Source organism: Fukomys damarensis, unplaced genomic scaffold (assembly GCF_012274545.1).
Source record: "Fukomys damarensis isolate Sample0158 unplaced genomic scaffold, DMR_v1.0_HiC HiC_scaffold_32, whole genome shotgun sequence".
Lineage (NCBI taxonomy): Eukaryota > Metazoa > Chordata > Mammalia > Rodentia > Bathyergidae > Fukomys > Fukomys damarensis.
This window is the reverse complement of record NW_022900944.1, coordinates 37,138,959-37,158,740: the sequence shown is the minus strand read 5'-3', so window position 1 is coordinate 37,158,740 and position 19,782 is coordinate 37,138,959. Positions and strand designations below refer to the sequence as shown.

Genomic DNA, 19,782 nt, shown 5'->3' with positions numbered 1-19,782 from the left:
GGGGTCTTGGTTGGGGGACTTCCCGCGTTCTCAAAGGCGGGCGCGGTGGCGGGATGACGAGGGATTCGGGAGCAGGTTCCCCCCCCCCCCGCACCCTGGTCCCTAAGTCCTCTGCTTCCTTTCTCAGCGGCGATGTCACCCGGATAGCGAGTCCAATGCCGGGCTTTTGGGGGATAGTGGTCTCCTGGCCTCGGGGCAACCTTCTTCTTAGTCAGAGCGATCCCTGATGCCTGGGCAGTGCGTGGGGACGCACACATGGGGACGTGGGCGGCGGAAGTACAGCCCGTCGTCCTGGAGACTCCAGGCAGGTAAAACCCACTCATGGGGCTGCACGTTGCTGGGCTCCGGGGAGAAGCAGGCACTCACTCCTTCCTCCCCGACTCCAGGGCTGCAGGAGCCACCTGAGGCTCATCAGGCAAAGCCAGGGGACAGGTGACCCCTGGCCCAGGAGTGCGGGAGGAGGCTCTTGGGGGCATACCGAGGGTTGGGGCACCTGACCCCCGCACGCTCCCTGGACCGGCCTTTCCTTCCATTGCCCTGCAATCTGCAAAATGCCCTGCAGCACGCAATTCCTTTCCATCCAGAAAAGCCCAAGGCTCAGCTCCCACCTGCCCAAGGGGGAGGAGTCCCAGTACTCCTGAGGAAACAGGATGTTAAGAGTAGGTTACAGTGGTGGAGAACAGGCCCTGGTGGTGCAGCCAGTGTCAAACTAGGCCGCCAGGACACTGGAGGCCCAGGTGCCGTTGGGAAGGAGCAGGCAGGTGCAGGTTAGCGTTTCTGTCATTTCTTTATTGGGGCAGGGAGAGGGCTGCGCGTTTACTCACTCTGCGCTGGTCCTGTGTGTGTACAGGCTACATACACGCCTGGGAATGTGCACATGTCACGCGTGCATACACAGAGCCGCACAAGGCCAGGGTCCAGGCTGAGGGGCTCCAGCTCATTTCACAGAGGGGCATAAGAAAGAGGCTGGTTCCAGAGGCTGGGTGGCGGCTGAGGCCTTGGCCCTACCCTGGTGGGGAGCCAGCAGTCTGCAGCCAGCACTGGGGGAGGACCCAGAGGAGCTGGGTGGCAGAGCAGCCTCCGTGTCCCTCCCCTCCCCTGGGCTGGTCCTCAGGCTCCCGGAGGAGGCGGCCTGAAGCCCCTGAGTGCTTCCTGGGCCCCTTGTTGGGTCCTTGGCCATGCCAAGCCGAGCAGCAGGTCAGAGGATGACCCTCCGGTCCAGGTGATCCCCGCGCCCGCTCCGCTGGTGCCGCACTTCCAGGTGCTGGTTCTGGACCTTCTCAAAGTGCTGCAGCAGCTCTGCATAGTCAATGCTGGCCGAGTCGCCTTTCTGGGACTTGGGGGCAGCCTTCAGACTGTCTCTGGGGAAGGAGCAGAGGGCCGAGTCGGTGTCTGTGTGCCAGGAGCCCCAGGCACACCCCCTCTCTCACAGCCAGTGGGCTGGCAATGGCGCCCAGAGCAGGCATCAGATGGGGAAGCATTTCCTGTTTACCAGTGGCTCCCTTTGGGGTGAAAGCCAGGGACAGCAGCCAGCCAGGAAGCCAGCTGGAGCTTGGAATGGGGTCTGGGGAAAGGGGAGGAGGAGGAGGAGGAGGCAGCCTGGCTTTTTCTCTGGGACAGTATGAGGGTTGGGGACACCGGGCCCTCAACTTGGCAGGGCGTTTATTTTTGAGTGTTGGGGCGCTGGGTCCTATAGTTACTGACCCCAAGGAAGGAAAGCTAGTCTTACCACTGGATATGCAATGGCTTCTACACTCCTATTGCTACCATCCTCCCAGATGTTCTGTACAGCAGCACAGGCTGTGCACCGCAGAACTAGCGAACGTGATGCGTCTACAGCAGCGTGGCGTATAGTAAGCAGCTGTGTTGCCTCAAGACTGGAGCTTGGCCTGCTGTGGGTGACTAGACCCTCTTGGGTCTGTCCCACTCCCAACCATCCTCCAGCCCAGCCTCCTTTCCTCTGTGGCCTCACTGGCTTGGAGGAGATCTGTGTGGAAGTCTGTTGCCAGCTGGCGGCCTTGATATGGGGGTCTCACGTGAAAGCAGGCTGTTGTTAGGTAGAATCCTCCAGCCTGAAATGCGATGCCGCCCCCTGCAATGCACCCTCACCAATGGCCCAGGGAAGAAAACTGCGGCCACAGCCTGGAAGGCTCCTCCTGAGGCCTGCTGGGCTGTGGGCAGGACCAGGCAGGTGCTGCTCCCCTCAGCCTTGAGAGATGCCCTGGGCCAGTCCATTTGTCTCCCCGCTTTCTGAAAACAGCCTGGACAGTAGCTGCATTCCTGAACTGGGCCTGGTCATGGCTGGGTCATCAAGGACGGGTATCTGCTGGGTGGGACCCACTCTCGAGACTGGGCTGTGGGTGGTACCCTGCTGCCTCCCCTGGGGATGGGAAGGACCCTCCCTGGCACAGCAGCCCTGTGACCAAGGTGCTGCTGACCCACAAGAATAGCCTGGGTGTGTGAGGAGGCCGAGGGACATCCAAGCTTGGGGCCCTAAGTGCAGGCCATGGCAGGAGGCCCAGGGTGACACAGTGCTTATGGTCTGTAGGCTGCCCCCTGCCACACTCCTAGCAAACTCAAGGGTGGGTCTGAAGATAAGGGGTGCTAAGGGGGATGAGGCAGGGTAGGAGTGTGGAGGAGTGGGATGCATCCTATCTCTGGGACCTCAAGGTGGCAAAAGTCCTTCCCCTAAATCAGGTGTAGAGGCTCACACCTGTAATCCCTGCCCTCTGGGAGGCTAAGGCAGGAAGATCTCAAGTTTAGGCCCAACTTGGGCAATTTAGTGACTTAGTGAGATACTCGTTTCAAAATGAAGAATAAAAGACTGAGGATGTAGCTCAATGTAGAGGTCCTGGGTTCAATGCCCAGTATCACTGAAACACAAAACAAAGCAAAGATACCCATCCTGCCCCAGTGATGGGCAAATCCTTCTTGGCTGAGGTTCTGAGGGTGGGAGAGGGAGATGTTGCCTGGTCTTTGGAGCATGGAGGTCAGAGCTTCTCCCTGCCATAGCAGCGGGCATGGCCACTGCTCAGCCCCTCGTGTTCTCTGTTCCAGCCACACAGGGATGCTGGCCAGCACCGAGGAGTCAGATTGTGGGAAGGGCCACCATCCTTGGGGCTGTGGGTGCTGTGAGGATGCAGACCCCGACAGGCACAGCTCCCTCCAGTGTCAGGAAACTCCAAGCTGTCTGCCAGCTGTCTGCCCTGCTTGGGCTGCGAGGGTCCTCAGCCTCCTTCCCAAAGTGTGAGCTGTCCCTCTGTGCCCAACCCTATACCCCGGCCCCTCCCCCAGCTGTCCCTGAGACCCCTTGCTCACTCACAGCCCCTGTGCCTGCATCTGGGGGGCTGTTTCTTCCCAGGCCCTTATGAGAAAAGGCTAGGAACCTATGGCTAGGAAGCACCTTTACGCCGTGGACTCCAAATTTACTGAAGACACCAGGAACCCGGAGAGGATGTGGGGTTTGCCTGAGGCCACACAGCCAATCTACAGCAGGGCCTGAATCAGATCCTAGTCCAGGTCTGTGAATTGCCCACAGACTCACAGAATTCTCTACCTTAAGCCAAATTGGCTTAAGACTTCCTGGACTCTGACTATGGGAGAGGCTGAGGAAATCCTCCTTTTCCCAGCCTTCCCTTGCAAAGATGTCCTGTCCTGGCTTGGGGAGGTTGGGAGCGGTCTAACTCCAAGCCTTCCTGCCCCCACCAAGAGGAAATGTAGCATGCAGAGCTGGGGGTGTCCTCTGGTTCCCCAGAGAACCAGAGGGAAGCCACCTGCCTTGTCTCCTATTTCCTCCTCAGCACCTAAGAGCCCCTAACACCTACTGGGTGGCAGCAGGGATGCTGGTGTGGCCTTTCCACGGGGTCTCCAGAGCTGGAATTGCTCCAGGTGGAGGCCCAGACCTCGGCTGCCTTGCTGCTTCTCTGGGACACTCACTGTGCCAAGCGCTGTCCCTGGGGTCACCAGGGTGGCACCCAGAGTGGAGAAGATGCAGGTGGCAAGGGCCTAGTCCTGCCAGCTGGAGCGCTGCTGGCCGAGACAAGGGCAGGAAAGAAGGGCTGGGCCTCAGCCTGGGATGGCCTATCGGGTGTCCCCTGCCCCACCCCTGGAGAAGGGCTGGTAGGTGCCCAAGCCTGGACGTCCAGTGGCTTGTGAGCCAGGCAGCACCCTGGGCGGCTGAATCCACCCCAAGGGCGAGCACCGGGGCCCTTTGCTAGAGCAGGGCACCAGGCCTGCTGCGTGGCCCCAGCAGCCTAGGAGGGAATTCTAGACACACAGGGCATCTGATGCAAGCTGGGTGCGCTCCATTCAGCGTAAATCTTCTCAGTGGCTCTGCTGGTTTCCATGGTGACCTGACAAGTGAAATTTTCCATCTCGGATGCCAAATGCCTGTGGATGAGGCAAAGCCTCCAAGGGTTACCAAATATAGACACAGCCCAACAGGCTCTAGGGCTGGGGCCAGCAGTGGGCTCAGGGTGGGAGCCTGCAACCCCCTGCCCAGAGAATGCCATGCTGGGCCTCCTGGAGATCGGCTTTTCCGGAAGACAGGGCCCCAGTGGGGAGCTGCGGGCATATCCCTGCCTCCGACCTCACCTCGGATAGTGCTGGGAGTGCCCCGGTGACACTGGGGTCTCTCTTGTCCGGGATGGGGCCGTATCTGGCTCTCTGGTCTGAAAGCCACCCGGCCCCTGGCTCATTCTCCCATCCAGGCCTCTGTGGGGTGACGCTGGGACACCTGAATGCCATGGAGTCCCAGTCACACTGAGCTCCCTGGTGGCCTGGAGAAGGCCCTGCTGTACAGTCCACTTTGTGAGCTTTCTCAGAACTCACAAGGCCAAAGGGCAGGTGGACAGGGCCGCAGTACCAAAGGGGAGGCCTCGGCAGGCTGCCTGTACCCTTTCCTGGGCGGGCACAGAGGCACTCACTCGGTCTGCAGCAGCTCAGGGTTGGGCACGCACTGGAGCCGGTGCGAGAGCAGCTGAAAGGCGCTGCTCTGGGGCAGCAGCATAAGCAGGCCGTACAGCGCCTTGATCAGGTAGGGGTTGTTCTTCACATCCAGCAGCTGTAGGCGCAGATCTGCAGCAGGGCACAGGGCAGAGGCCAGGGATCAGGGATTTGAGTACTGTTCTGGAACACACCCAGCCCAGACCCCACACCTCAGACTGGTGGTGGTGGAGTGCAGGGCCACCCGGGAACCCTGTACTGGGGGCACCCGTAGCCTGAGGACCCAGCCTCAGCCAGGCCAGTGGCCTCCTCCAGGAGGGCTCCAGCCCTTTCCGTGATCTCTCCTCACCGGCCCATCTGTCTGACGTTTCCGTAAGTCGCCTCAGTCTGATGACCCCCAACCTGCTGTAGGGCCAGGCCCACCTCCCTACGCTCAGCTGCCTCCCTGGGAACCAGGGCTGGGGGCTCGCAGAGTAACAGATTCCCCAGTCAGCTCCACACGTGCCAGCACAAGAGCTATAAATAGGGTGAGCAGAGAGAGACAGTGGATTAGGACGGCTTTCAGGGAGGGCAGGAAGGAAAAATGCTTTTGTGTGTAGTGAGGCACAACCAAAGCCTGGAGTGTCTGGCAGGTGCTTCTGGATCTTCACCTCGTATATCCAGGGCAGGAAATGCACCCTGGTCCTTACCCAGTGCCTATTCCAATCCAGGGTGCCTGCACCACACTGGAGGCCAGCTGTGTCCCAAGGCCCCAAGGGGACCCTGGACTGGAGACAGGTTCTCACTGCTCTGCTCTGTGCCTCTCCAAGATCACTGGCTCCTCCCCCCTGCCTCTGGGCTGTCACGAAGAAAGCCACTGTCTTCTGGAGGGGGCAAAGCCTCTCTAGCACAGGTTGCACAGGGGTCCAGAGGGATGCTGGGAGCCTGGGAACTTCCATGGCCCCTCCTCTTGCTCCAGGAGGCTGGAGTTCCAAATGGGGACCTGCACAGTTGTCCCCAGGCCTGGCCACCTGTGATACTGTGAACTATGTATTAGGTATTCATTCTTATTTCCTGACACACAATTCCAAAGATCCTTGGAATCTCCAAAACAAGTTATTTGTAGGCTAATGGGTTTCCTGCCCCTAGTAGCTTCGGCAAAGGAGCAGATCAGCAGAATGACAGCCAGGATTAGAGGGCTGGGACTTCCAGCCCCACCCACAACCTCCAGGAGACATGGAAGCTTGGGTTGCTCACCAAGAGCCAAAGATTTAACCAAGAATGCCCAAAGGCATGGTGGTGCACGCCTGTAATCCAAGGTACTCCAGAGGCTGATGTGGGTCTGAACCCAGGTTGGGCAATTTACAAGAGAAAATAAAAAGGGCTGGGGATGTAGCTCAGTGTGAGGCCCTGGGCTCAATCCCCAGTAAGGTGGGGGGGAAGAGAAAAAGAGAGAGAGAAAAAGAATGTCTAAGTAATGAAGACCATCAAAATCCAAAGGAGAACTGGGCACACCGGTAATCCCAGCACTCAGGAGACAGGAGGATCACTTCGAGTTCGAGGCCAGCATGGGCTACACACTGAGCGCTTCTAGACAGCAGAACCTGAAGGTGTTCCTGGCGGGGGTGGGCCCCTTCCTACACCCATGTGCACCCATGCCCTTGGCAGTATCCTCTGTAAGGGACGGGTAAGTGCGAGCTGCCCAGCACATAAACGGACCCAAGGTGAGGGCTGTGGGAACTGTGACTGATGGTCAGAAGTACAGGTATGATGATCTCGGGCTTGTGACTGGGATCTGAAGAAAAAGGGAGCAGTTTGGGGGACCCAGTCCCAAGCTATGGGATCTGCTGCTATGTCTGAGTAGTCAGTGTCAAGAATGAAGCAAATCAGGGCGGGGGATTTAGCTCAGTGGTCCGCCACCTGCCTCACAGAGCAAGGACCTGAGTTCAATCCCCGGTACCAAAAAAAAAAAAAAAACTAATGCAAGCGTGCAGACTACTAGCTTGCTGGTGGGGAGAAATCCCCATGCGTGTTGGGGTCATGGATGTCTTCTGTGGACCGCTGACACGGCACTAGAGAAGCGTGGGACTGTTTGAGGCCTTGGGCCTTGGGAAGCTAGGACCGCCCTGTGTCTGAGCTGCCACCAGCTGGCTACCACCCGCAGGATCTGGGCAACTCAGCTGGGAAGGACGCTGTGCAGAGAGACGAGGGAGCATCACTGCTGTCTCACTGCCCTTCCCAGGAAGGTCCTGGGAGCAGGTGCGTGTGCTGGCTCTAGGGAGAAAGGAGGCTCATGGGTCGGGCTGGGGGTGCTGGTGATCTGCCAGAGCTGGAGGCCCGGGCAACCGGCTTGGCAAGGAAGGTGGCCACCGGCAGGGCTGCCTCCTGCTTCTCCACCACTCCGTAAACACACGCGTGTCATTCTGAGTGCCGCCTGCCCACTTTGGGGAGCAGGTGGCGTTATGTGTCGAGGTGCCAAGAGCTGCGCACCCAGCCAGCTGCCTCTTTTTTTTTGCACATTCAGCCTGGGTGTTACTCACCAGGCTCACGTGCCATCTCCTTTCAGAGAGGAGAGGGTGCAGCTCCCGGGTAAACGGGAGCACCTGGAGGGTGCCCAGGATCGCAGAGAGCCAGGGCAGGGGGCAGTGTGCCGGGGACAGCCAGGGGCAAGCCTGAGAGTGACCTTCTGGTGGGTTCTGCATCAGCTGCGGCCTGTTGCCATGTGCCCACCTTGAGGGCACGGGCAGGGCCAAGTTCTGACGCCATGTCCTCACCCCTCTAGCTGGTCTCAGCCTGGTCATCCCTGCCTTACATCCTTGACATTTCAGAAGCGTCCCTGGGCTGACTGCTTGTGTCCCCAGCCAGGGGCAGTGCTGGGCTCGGCTCCACCCCACCTCACTCGAGGCTGGCCCACGGCTGGCCTAAACTGTCTACATAGCCATCCCCACCCCAGGTCTTACACGTAAAGATGGGGCACTCGATCAGCTGTACCAGTTTGTCCACCTCTGTGAGGAAGTCCACAGTGACCTCCAGGTCCCCGCTGGATGGACAGTCAAGGAAAGTCTCCCCACTGCGACAGGCAGCTGGACCCAGAAGCTCAGAGCCGCTCACACCCTCCTGCTTGGTCCCGGTTCCTGGGCAGAGCCTGCCTCGCCCCAAGCAAATTCTGGCCTACAAAGGGTCTATGTCTATTCTCTTCACCTTTCTGTCTCTCTAAATGGAACAGGGCGCAGCTGCTCCCTCCTGAGGGCACTCAGGGTCTGCTCCGGCAGCTCTGTCCTTTGTACCCTTCTGAGCCCGAAGGGCTCTTATCAAGGCTCTGCAGCCTGGCAGGGAGGGCAGGGCAGGGCGGGCCCACGCTCTCTCATCCACATCCAGCCCCTGTCAGTGCCATGGCACGTGTGGAGGGGTGGCAGCCTTCAGGTCTCTGGGTCACAGAAGTAGCCAAAAAGGAAAATTTAGGCTGTAGGAGACAGGTCACACTGAGGGAGCTGGGCAAGTCCCCACCCGACCTTCACCCTCTTCCCTCAGCTCCTGCTCTGGGCCATCAGCATGGGCCAGTTCTGCCCCCTAAAACAGTGCTCTGACCTTGCTTTCCAGGCTTTAAAAAACTGACTGTGGGGCTGGGAATTTAGCTCAGTAGTTCTACTGCCTGCCTTGAAAGCGCCATGTCCTGAGTTTGATCCCTGGTACCAAAAAAGATAAAAGAAGAAAGTCTTACTGTGGATGCCTTCTGATGAGCCAGGGGGTGAGGGGTGTGTGAGGGGCATATGTCGGCCTCTTGCCACACCTGCTGCTGTGTCATCTACAGAGCTTGCCGGGCTCCGGCTGCTTCCGAAGGTCCAACTTGCCCTGCTGGCCCCACTCACTCACCTGCAGCAGCCTGGCGTGTTCTCGCCATCCTCAGCCCTGGGCCCGGCACAGAAATGGCCACAGGAGCTGCAGAGGGCAGGGGTCAGGCGCCACCTGTCAGCACCTGCTGGGCTCTGCCCACTTGGTCCCAGCCGGGTCCTGAGGTTTTTCCAGGCCCAGAGGCCCACTAGGAAGCTCTGAGATGGGCTCTGTCTGCTGCCAACAGCGCTATCCCAAATGTATCCTTCATGGTGCCCCCGGGGTGGCTCTGATGTGACAAACCCCGGAGACTGAGCAGAGGGACAGGGGCAGGAGGACGGCTGGCGGGCACCCTCCTGCCCCTCCGTCGAGGGTGGAGAGCAGCGAGAGGAAGGATACAACTTCTGGATGAGGTCGTAGGCGTGGCGGTAGTTCTGGGTGAGGAAGCAGAGGGACACTGTGGTCACGGGGTTGTGGCACCAGGAGCGGTAGAGGCAGCAGAACAGGTTCTGGCTCTCCTGGGGGAAGAGGGGCAGTGGTTAGAAGGCCCTGCTCTCCCGTCGTGGGACCCTCGGAGATAAAGCAGTGCAAGGGCTGAGAACCCGGGGCCCCTTGGGAGCGGCCAGGGTGCCAGCTCAGCACCCTGGTTGTGTCTGGCAGCCCCGCTGGGAAGAAGCTGTCACAAAGGAAAGGCTGACAGTTCCTCAGACCCTGTCATTACCTCCCAGTCCCACAGGGGAGTGTGGTGGCGGCGGCGGCAGTGAGGGCCTGGTCGGGAGTGAGCCTACCCTTACTGCTGGCACTTCTGTCTGTGGCAAATGACAGTAATTGTCCTCCCAGAACTCTGTGGTCCCACAGCTTATGGGGCTGGAAGGGAGAGCGGGTGTAGACAGGGAGGAAGCCCTCACGGGGGTGGGCTCTCCGGCCAGGTCCTGCTCTATCCTCAGGCACCACCTCCTCCCTGCTGGGCAGCCCAGCTCGTCCTGCCCCTTGGGATGCTCGTGAACCAGCCCAGCGGTGGAGCCCATGCCTCGGGAGCCCCTGCCGCTCAGGAAAATTCTTAAGGCCTCTGCGAATGTTTGGAAGGAACCACAGGAGGAAGGAAGGGCTGTGGCCTGGATTACTGTGAGCCACTTGGCCCCAGATGCCCTTCCACATGGGCTTGGATGTCCTCGAAAGTCCTGGGGAGGGGCTGCAGGATCTGACCGGGGTGGGACAGAGGTGAGGTGACAGAAGCCCAAGCTGGGGAAGAAAGCCCTGGAGCCGCAGCACCTGGGTCCCTGGAGGCCTCTGCGGCCCTCGGCTGGGTTGTGTGACACCTATGACCCGTGTGTCTCCTGGCCCTGCAGTGACCAGGCTTTGGGGTCCTCACAGGCAGCAATGTGACACCTCGGCGCTCATGACAGGTGCTTTATGAGACACGTGTGCAGCACACATGTGCAGCTGTGGGTCAGGGGCAGGATTATGATCCAGAGGCCTGACCCCGTCAGGGTCTGGATGGAGCAGTGTGGGCGGGCTGAGGTGGGCACGTGGACCCTGCACAGGGCAAGGAGCCTTCTGCAGGCAGAGAGATTGTCAGGCAATGGGTGACTCACTCCGTGGCGGATGCTTACACATAGCCATTCAACCCAGAGGCTCTGTGTTTTACCCCAGACCAGGGAAGCTCTCAATTTTATCCCTGTCTCCTCCCATGAGCCTCCTGTGGGCAGCCGAGAGGCGGGCTAGGTGCCTGGGGTCAGAGTACCAGAGTCTTTAGGTCCTTGAGCTGGTTTCTCAGCTGGAAGAGCTCGGTGGAGGTGAGCAGGATGGTGTTGAGGGTGTGCACCATGGTGGAGGCGAACTTGAGGTCTTCCTCCCGGAGCAGGATGTCAGCCATTGAGTGAAAGATATTCTCTGCATTCAGCAGGAGACATAGCTGCCTGGAAAACACTGAAGATTATGCTCGGGCCACTCTGAGTAACTCTTGGCCTTGACTTGGGAGACCTCCCCCAGGCCTTCGGGGTCCTGGGGAAAGCTGCCCTTTCTGGACCCTGGGATGGGGCTGTGGTGCTAAAGCCTGTGTGGTGATGGGTTGGGAGAGCCTGGCCCCAGCACTGCCCAACCTGGCCCAGAATCCCAGAGTCCGATAGGCTACATATATGTCCAACCCCCAGAGAAGCACTAGGGCTTCTGGTCACCTGGGATGTTACAGGGCACCCGAATTACCTTCCTGAGCTCCCACACATCACCAGTGCCCCCTATGACAACACCCTCCTGTCCCCTCTAGACTTCCTTTTGGCTCATCTTCACCTGAGAAACTCCAAACGAGTCACATGTTACTGTCCTCCCTCTCCCTGTGGGGGGGCGCTCAGGTCAGAGAACCCCAGCCTGGACCAACACCTGCCTGGGGCAGGGGATCAGGTGGGCAGAGGGGACCCTGGTGACAGCCCTGAGATTCATCTTTGTGGTGCAGACAAGGAAGGTGCAGGGCCAGGAATGCCAGTGCCTGGCTCCAATGACCCCTTGGCAATATTTCTCTAGAACGAGCCTTAGGGGTAAGGACCGGACTTTGTGGAAGAGACTCTGTATGATAAAAAGGAACCCAGGGGATGAAGAAGAGCGGTTTTTCAGGTCCCTGGGGCTAGGTGACATCAACAGTGACAAGCAGGTCTTGAGGACAGAAGCCTGAGCCATGTTCTCAGGGGCCTGGCTTTGAGAGGAAGAGTACCCTAAGGCTACCTGGGTCCATGGTTTCCCAGTTGGGGTGGGGCAGGAGTGGGCAAATGGTAGGTGAGGAGGTAGGCATGAGACACGGTGCTTCCGGCTGGGTAGGGCCTGGTGGCCTGCATGGTCCTTGTCTGGGGCTGATGTCACCTGCCTGACTCCTTGTTCCAGGGAAACATCACCACAGACCTGACAAGGTCTCCTGTGCTGAATGACACGCGCCACACTCCGAGGCAACGTGCCTCAACTCGCCTCTTCTCCAAACTCACACAGGTCTCCGCATTATCAGGGACCAGAGTCCTGCTTCCCTCTGCATACCAGCCGTGACTTTGCAACCCGGCTGGGGAAGATTCTGCCCCACCCCCAGCCCTGGAAAAATCCCAGAGCGTTTGGTAATGGAGAGGCCAAACCACGAAGCTCAAACAGTGGGCCAGCTGTCTCCAGCCTAGCCCCAGACAGAGCCAGCAGGCCTGGGCAGAGACTGAGAGAAATCCCACCCGCGCTGGGGCATGGGGGGCCATGGGCCATGGGCAGTGTGGGGGTCCAGCTACCTCTGCTGCATGCACTGTCCTAGTGCTGGGTAGGTGGTCAGAGGTGTCAGGGTCCAGTGGCCCCAACCACCAGCTGTGTGATCTCAATGCTTCTGCACTGCAGTTTTCTCATCTCCTAAGCGGGGGCAAACCTGTCTAAATGGGAGCTACTCGGCAGCCAGGAGGACACACAGAGGCCAGAGGCTCCACAGTGCAGACAACATCCAGCCTACCGGAGGGGGGTTGAGAAATTCTGCAAAGCTCAGTGCTTCCTGTCCCCTCCTGTCCCTCCCACCCCTAGATGAGCCCTGTCTCCAAGGCCGTGGGACAGAAATGTTCCAGAAGGGCAGGCTGGGGAAGAAGCAGAGCCTTCTGACAAATGGTCACAAATGCCCGTCGCCTGCAGCTGCTGCCGTCTCCATGACAGAGGCCAACAGCTGAGCTGCTGCCAGGCAGCGCTCTCCAGGGACCCCAGGCCGGCGCAGCTCAGCTTGGACCCTCAGAGCCGGAGGGTGGGGCGGCTGCCCACGTGAAGACAGGCTGGGCTGGGTACGGAGGGACAAAAAAGGGGAGAGCTAATGGCGCTAAGGTCGGGGTGCCAGCATTTTCTGGAAACTCCTCTCTGGCTGCCAGAGACACTACTCTTGCCTGCCTTTCCTCCAACCCCACTGACTGCACCCGCTCTGAGACCGGGGTGTGCCCTGCTCTTCATCTCCTGATTGTCCCCATGGGTCCCCTGTGAGCCTCTCCTGCCGAGCTCCTCTGAGCTCCACATGGAACAGCCTGGCAGGTGGACCCTGCAGACGTGCCTTCCCATGTCAGTAAATGGCATCACAACCCCCCCAGCTACTCAAGCCCACGCCACCAGGTCCTTGGTCACCCTGCCCCTCCATCTGGTCCAGAAACAGGTCCAGGGGCTCTCCCATCTGAGCATCTCCTGTTCGGCTTCCTTGTCACATCTTGGCCGCCGTCATCCAGGGCCAAGTGCCAGCCATCTCTTGCTGGGTCAGGCTCAAGATGAGGCCACTTCCCTCAATACCACAGGGCACCTCCCTGAACCAACTGGGACAACTCTAAAAGGTGCTGACCCACGTGTTCCTTCCCGGACCCCCTGCTCTGCCTGTGTCAGTGGCCTCCCCGATGTTCTAACAAAGTCAAGCTCCTGCCGCTGCCACCAAGACCTCAAGCCTTCCATGCCTCCTCTCCAGCCTCAGCCCTCACTACCCTTCCCTCAGACATCCAACCGCTTGGGCTTTGCCTGCTCTGCCTGGGCCTGGCATGCTCTGCAGAGGCACTGGCATCTGGCTGCTGGCTCCATCTGGCCACAGAAGTCTCAGCTCCCTGGGTCCTGGGAAGCCTAGGTCAGATGCATCCTCTCCTCCTGCCAGCCCCTTCTAAGACCCTGCCTTGCTGGGGTGCTTGTGTGCTGGATTCCTGTCTGACTCCCCCTCTAGAATGTGAACTGCAAAGGCAGGGCCTTGGCTGCTACCCTCACTGTGTGAAAGGACCTTGCTCATTCTGCTCAAAGACTTCACGGAGGCCAGAGGACATTCCTAACCAACTCCAGCACATCCGGTCTGCTCAGCCGCAGGCAGCTTCCTGACCTGTCACTGCAATCTCGCCCTCACCCCTGCCAGGCCAAGCCCCAGGCTGCCCTGCCCTGCCCATCTTATCCCAGAAGAGTTTGCAGCACTTGTACGACAGTCCTAAGTACTGGAGCACTGAGCCTCCCGCAGTAGTCAGCTCTGCCTTACTGCAGTGAAATGAGAGACAGTTAACAAGTACGAGAAAAGGTTGCCTTAGGTCATAGCTCTGGAAGTTCAAGTCCAATCTGCAGGCCCTTTTGCTTTGGGCCTGTGGTGACAATGGTGCCCTGTGAAGGGAGCATGTGGGGGAGCAAGCCAGGAAGCACAGACTGAAAGATCAAGGTCCCACAGTCCCCTTCAAGTGCACGTCCTCCATAAGGTCCAAAGCACCTCCCCATAATGCCACCCTGGGACCAAGTCTATTCCACATGGATTTTGGGGGACACCATCCATATTTCAACTGTCTTGCCTCCTCACCAGGAATCTCCCTCTGAAAATACCCAGAGGATGCAGCGGTGGGGCGAACCCCTCAAAGCTTGGCTCTGGGGATCCCACTATCTCCAGACATGGATGGCCTACCCTGCCCCAGGAGGCTGTTCTGGGGCCAGCTCCTCCAGGGGAAGAGGCAGAGGTGGGGATCACACCTGCTTTACTCCAAGGCCATCTAGGGAGGTCACACCTTGTCACAACGCCTCGAGAGATAGGGATAGCAGTGACGATATTACTGGGCTAGGGCATCCTCAGTAGGTGCCAGGTACTGAGTGAATCTGCTTGGACGTGTCAGGCAGTGGGGACAGGAACAGCAGCTTCTGTGGTGCCTTGGGTGCTCACCAGGTTCAATGCAGCGTCCTGGGCATCCAAGGGGGCAGGAGGGTAAGTCTGGATAGTGCAGCAGGCCTGCCTTGCAGAGCGGTGAAGTCAAACGGCATGCCAGTATCTCTTGAGTCAAGAAGCTGGGGTGGGAGGAAGGAGGACCCACTTTTCACTGCAACCCCAAATCCACGGCAGGATCTGTACAGGCAGCCGGTTTCCACATGTGGCTTCCTGCTGTGTCCTCGCACGGCCTGAGCGGGCTGGACGGTTCAGAGGACCCACACTGCCCATCAGTCACACAGCTGACCAGGGAGGAGGAATGGGGGTTCCAGACCCAGAAGCGGCAGCTTCCACAGCCCGAGATCCCCCTCACCTCTCGGCCTGCCAGTGCCCGTCCCTGCCCCTGCCCAGGGGAGGCCTGGCAGATGGCTGCCTCACAAGACTGCTGCGTCATCGCTTCTCTGTTGAGCCCCAGCCTGGCTTGAGCTGCCTGCCTGGTTCCCAAGCACTGTGTTGATAATGGAGCACAGCTTGCAACCATTACAGGCCTGCCCAAGTTCTGAATCCCTATATTAAAGTGAGGCTCACCATGAGCTGATGGCCTGGGAAGTGCTCGGGGACAAGGAGGGCAGGGGTGGGTGGGAACCTGCAGGGGATCTAGGAGGGCTCCATTACTTGTGCAGATGAAGTGGGTTCTCTTGTGTGGCTGCGGCCCATGGAAGAGCAGGAGGGAAGTGGCCGGAGGGGAGGGACACAGAACTTCAGGAAGGGCTCCTTACTCAGTGGCAGTGAAGTCAGCCCCTGGGGATGTGGCCCTGCTCACCCTCTGTGGCCTTCAGCTGCTCCCCTACTTCCAGGTCTTCCATGCCGGGCCAGGAACAGCTTCTGTCCCTTCCCCTTAATGCTGTCCTGCCCCTGGAATGTCCCTCTTTGGGGCAGCCTCAGAGACCAAGACTGAGTCCCTTGCTGGGGCCAGGGGCGGTGTTCTGGGTAGCATCTGCCTGGTTGTGGCCGCATGACACCTGCCAGGTTACTGAGAGCTCTCGTGTCACTGTACCTTCAACTACCAACAGTGACCAGGTATCACCATGTGCCAGGTTCCAGCCTCAGTGGGGGCCACAGAGGAAGGCGCTCTTCTGAGCCCTGCCAGGCACCCGAGGCCTTGCGGGTGCCTTGGGCTCTGTGTGACTGTAACCCACTAGTCACCCCTATGGCCAATGGCCAGGGTGAGCAGAGGCTGACGGGAGCCTGGAGCTGTTTTCTCCACCCTACCCTGGGTTGTGGGAAGGGGACCGCGTGCTGCTTTCCCTCCAGGGACTGGACAGACAATTCAGGCAGAGCCAAGCCTTGGTTTGGAGGACAAGACCTCCCTGTGGCTCTTACTGGGGCTGTATGCAGAGCAGAAGGGCCGCTGTACAGCCATGGTTCGCCTCACCTCTCGGGCTCCTGGGGTTGCGAGGCTTCTGCTGGGGGCCTAGAGCAGAGCATGAGGAGCCTGTGCTGGAGCAGGAGTGTAGGCAGTGCTCATAGGACACCGCAGGGAAGAAGCCAGGGACAGGCAGCAGAGTGGGTCCGAGGGCAGCTTCACGGAAGGCTTTTTCCCATGACTCCTGACTCCACTTCCCCACACGCCCTGAGAGCAGGACAAGCAAAGCTACCAAGGCCAGAATGGTGTCCAGACTGTCAGCTCGTACCCCCCAGGTCCCCTGGCCGTGGCCTTGGGACACTCACGCCAGTCACCTTTGGGGTCTCCTCTGGCCCTGTCACCCAGTAAGGTCACCGCCTGCCTGTGACTGTCACAACCCTGAATGCGGATCCATGGGTGGCTGGGGAGGGAGCAGTGCTCACCAGCACCCTCCTCCCTAGCCTTTTTTAGGGAGTGGCGACAGACAGGAGCAGTGAGCCCCCCCCCTCCCGGTGGGGACGCGTAGGGAGGAAGAGAGAGGTGAAGATCCCCGAATGCCTACAGGGTGCTGGAAGGGCACTGGAAGGACTCAGGGCGCATTACGGAGAAGTGGGGATGTGTGATGGTTTCCTCCCAGGAGTATCTGACATTCTTGACTGTCCTGATCAACAAAGTCACCACACCACAACGGCCACCAGCTGAATGCAGAACAGCTGGCCTGGCAGGTGGGGAGAGACTCGAGTCCACACCCACTGGGCAGAAAGGGCTGGCAGTGCTGAGCTGGGTGTGCCCAACTGTTGCCTGCAGCCTCTCCTGGGTGCTATTAATACTGCCTGTTTTTGCGGCAGCCCTCATGTGACCCTCAGCGCTGACTGGCCCATGACAGCAAACTCAGAGCAAGCCTCGGCTTTCAAGTGCTAGGCAGACTCCCAGCTCTGAAATTCTCCCCTTGATCCTGTCCTGCCATCCTTGGCACGATCACTGGGCCAGTTCTTGTGAACTGTGCCTTGCTAGTGCCACATACAGAGTGGGGGGGCCGGATGATTTCTTGGGAGCCTCCTGCTGGGCTGGGTCGCGTGGACAGCTCCAGTTGATACTGGAAGGCCTGCCTGCCATCTCCTCAAGTTGCCCAAGCTCAGCAGAAGCCTCCAGTCCCTAAACACAGCTCCATCTAACTCTTTATGCCTCTGCTTCTCTGCTTCCTGGCATTGTCAGGATGACCAGGTGCCATTTCCCCCCTAGGCTGGTCCAATATTCCTCACGGTGTGGGCTGGGTTCCAGCTGCAAGCCTGGCTCTTTGGTGGGTGAAGGCTGTGATTTTGTGCTGGGGGCCAGGGCTCTAGCGGGTTCCGGGGCAGGTACTCCCGGCTCAAGGATCCTCCCAGAGGTTGGTGTGGACTCTTCCTACCACTACAAGTGGCCTCAGGCTGGGCAAGTGGGCAGCAGGGCAATGAGCTGCAGGTGCCTGGTGGCCATGAGTCCTGAGGTCAGGGCTGGGCCATTCCATCTCCCCTTCCACCCTGGCTTCCCGGTTCCGTCTCTTCCCCTTCTCCCTTCGGCCCATAGGTCTCCATCCTCTGTTTCCATCTCCAGCCAGCCCAACACATGCAGAGGCAAGCACTCATTTCCTGTGTACTGGCTACTAGTTGATGTCTACGTCCCCTTCAGTGGCCTAAGGTCGAGGGTGCTTTCCTAGGAGATGCCTGGTGTCTCCTAGCAAATAACCCTAGAGTGTGAACTACTATCAAGGCTAGAAATGAGGGCTGCTCCCTGCTGTGTCCCAGTCTGACAGCTGAGCTCCTTCAGGAATTTCAAGACAACGCAGCTTTTGGGTCATCAGGACCATGGGGCGGGAGAAGGAGCAGCCTCCCATTTGAGGTTTACAGAGATCCTGAGTTTCATGGTATCCGGCCCCTCCCCCGCACTCCCTCCCCTTCCACTCTCTGCTTCCCAAGTATGAAAACTGGAAATCTGTTTTATTTATTTCAATCAATCCTTGCCAGTGTGCCCCTCAGGGCAAAGGCAGCCATGGTAACCCTGCCAACTCATGCCTTAAAAATTCATCTTGTTTAATGCAGCTGATATGTCTGATACACTTAAAAGTTTCTTAGGGGAGTGGGGGCGGAGGAGGAGGAAGAGGAGAACAAGAGGCCACATGTGGGTTTCTTTTTCTGGGTCTTGCTGGGAGTTAGTGGAAAGGGAACAACGAATGATGGGGACGAGGTGAGGAAGCAAGGGGCCTTTTGTCCTCTAAGCTGTCTGTCCCTCCTCCTGCCAGGCTGAGGTGAGCTCATCCAGAGACTTCCAGGGAAGCTCTCTTCGGGGCAGAAAATCAGGTGGTCTCCCTGAGGCAGCCAGGCCTCACTCCAGGTTTGGGTTTGCTCTAGGGACTGAGCAGAGAGCAAGGGAGAGCATAAGAAGTGATTCTCGCCTCCTCTCCTCTCCTCTCTCTCCATCTTCTCCCTGGGACAGAAATCATCTTGTGCCTGGCCTGGGTCCTGCTGGACTTTATGTTCCAGGTGCTCCCATCACCAGCCCTGGCCTGTAACCACTGCCCATCCACTCTAGCACTCCGCCTTCTCAGGGAGCCCTAGCCCCAGCCCCTCCTGCTCCTGGGTGGCTACTTCCCAATGTGCCTTCCTAAACCTGTGTCTGACCCCTCAAGCTCCAGACCTGCTCCTTTGGGGCCTAGGCCAGTGATGGCGAACCTTTTAGAAACGAGTGCCCTGGGCTGGGGATTTAGCTCAGTGTTTCCACCCTCTGCCTCACAAGCGCAAGGTTCCGTTTGATCCCTGGTACAACAAACAAACAAACAAACAAACACACAAAAAATGAGAGCTCAAACTGCACTCTAAACCCACTTATTTACTGCAAAGTGTCAACACTGCAATTGCACCTGAATACTGAGGTTTTAGTTTCGAAGGAACTCATACATTAACATCTTTTGTATTAAAAGAAAAACAAATCATGCCTGCTATATATAGGTTTGCCACCACTGGCCTAGACCTTGATCTTCCCACGGCCGAGGCTGGGCCCCTGTGGGAGGAACCACACATCAACAGCCAGGAAGGGCTTGGTCACCTCCGAGGTAGAATTTGGCCAGCACACGGAGCTGTACACTAAGGGGCTGAGGGAAGTGAGTGAATTGTGAATGTGTCACTGGGGCTCTTGAGAGCTGTCTGGTGTGGGTTGGTACTTTCAGAAGTGCCAAAGGACGGTGCCTGACACAATGAGGTCTGGGTTTATGTCTCAGAAGAGGCTGCACATGGAGATACCCGAGAATGTGGCCAGGGGTTCAACCCCACTGCTAGAGGCTCTGAGGCTGGGTGGAATGGGAAGACTGCGGTCTCAGCTGAGATGGGTCCTGGTACTGCAGGGCAGGGACAGCAGAGGGAAGACAAGGCTGGCGAACAGACAACAGGGCATGTGGCAAGAGCAGGGTGGGTCTGGCCCCTGCCTGGGGGCCATCCTCATCCAGACTGAAGCCCTTGGAATGGAGGCCCACTGCCTGAGTGCTTCAGTTTCATCTCTGAATCCTCAGAGCAAACAAAATTCAAGGGATAGGTCACTAAAGGAAATCCTGTTGTCTCTATGACAAAGAACTCTAAGAAGCACTAGGATCCACCCAAGCCCTGGGATCAGGCCTGCTCTTGCCCACTACGACCACAGGGACTTTGTTGGCCGGAATCACCACTTCCTTCCCAATAGCGGCCATAGATAACAGACAGGCATGTCCTGTATGCACAGTGCTTTCAACACAGAACAGGTGGTGCTGCAGCCCAGGCCCTTTCTAAAAGAATGCAAACACGGCCACACCAGAGGCCTTGTCTATGTCCCATCACACTGCCCCGGAAGCTGACCTCTTGGTAGCTGCCTGGCCATACATCTAACTCACGGGCTCTAGGGCCCCTGTGTTGGACTCACCTCATGACTTGGGCATACTTTTCTACAAAGACATCACTGGATTTTTTTTTTTTTTTTTTTTTTTTTT

General features: G+C 58.5%; 1 protein-coding gene across 1 annotated transcript in view; it reads right to left on the bottom strand.

The window, feature by feature from the left end:
* Nucleotides 1–751: 751 nt before the first annotated feature.
* The window catches only part of Vac14 (VAC14 component of PIKFYVE complex), a 100,095-nt gene continuing 81,064 nt past the window's right edge, over nucleotides 752–19,782 (bottom strand). The window contains exons 15-19 of the mRNA XM_010644439.2: nucleotides 10,499–10,673; nucleotides 9,154–9,272; nucleotides 7,884–7,963; nucleotides 4,926–5,076; nucleotides 752–1,361 (exon numbers count right to left, since the gene is read on the bottom strand). Coding sequence (XP_010642741.1) covers nucleotides 1,199–1,361; nucleotides 4,926–5,076; nucleotides 7,884–7,963; nucleotides 9,154–9,272; nucleotides 10,499–10,673 — 688 coding nt within the window. The 3' untranslated portion in view covers nucleotides 752–1,198. The remainder of the gene's footprint in view (nucleotides 1,362–4,925; nucleotides 5,077–7,883; nucleotides 7,964–9,153; nucleotides 9,273–10,498; nucleotides 10,674–19,782) is intronic.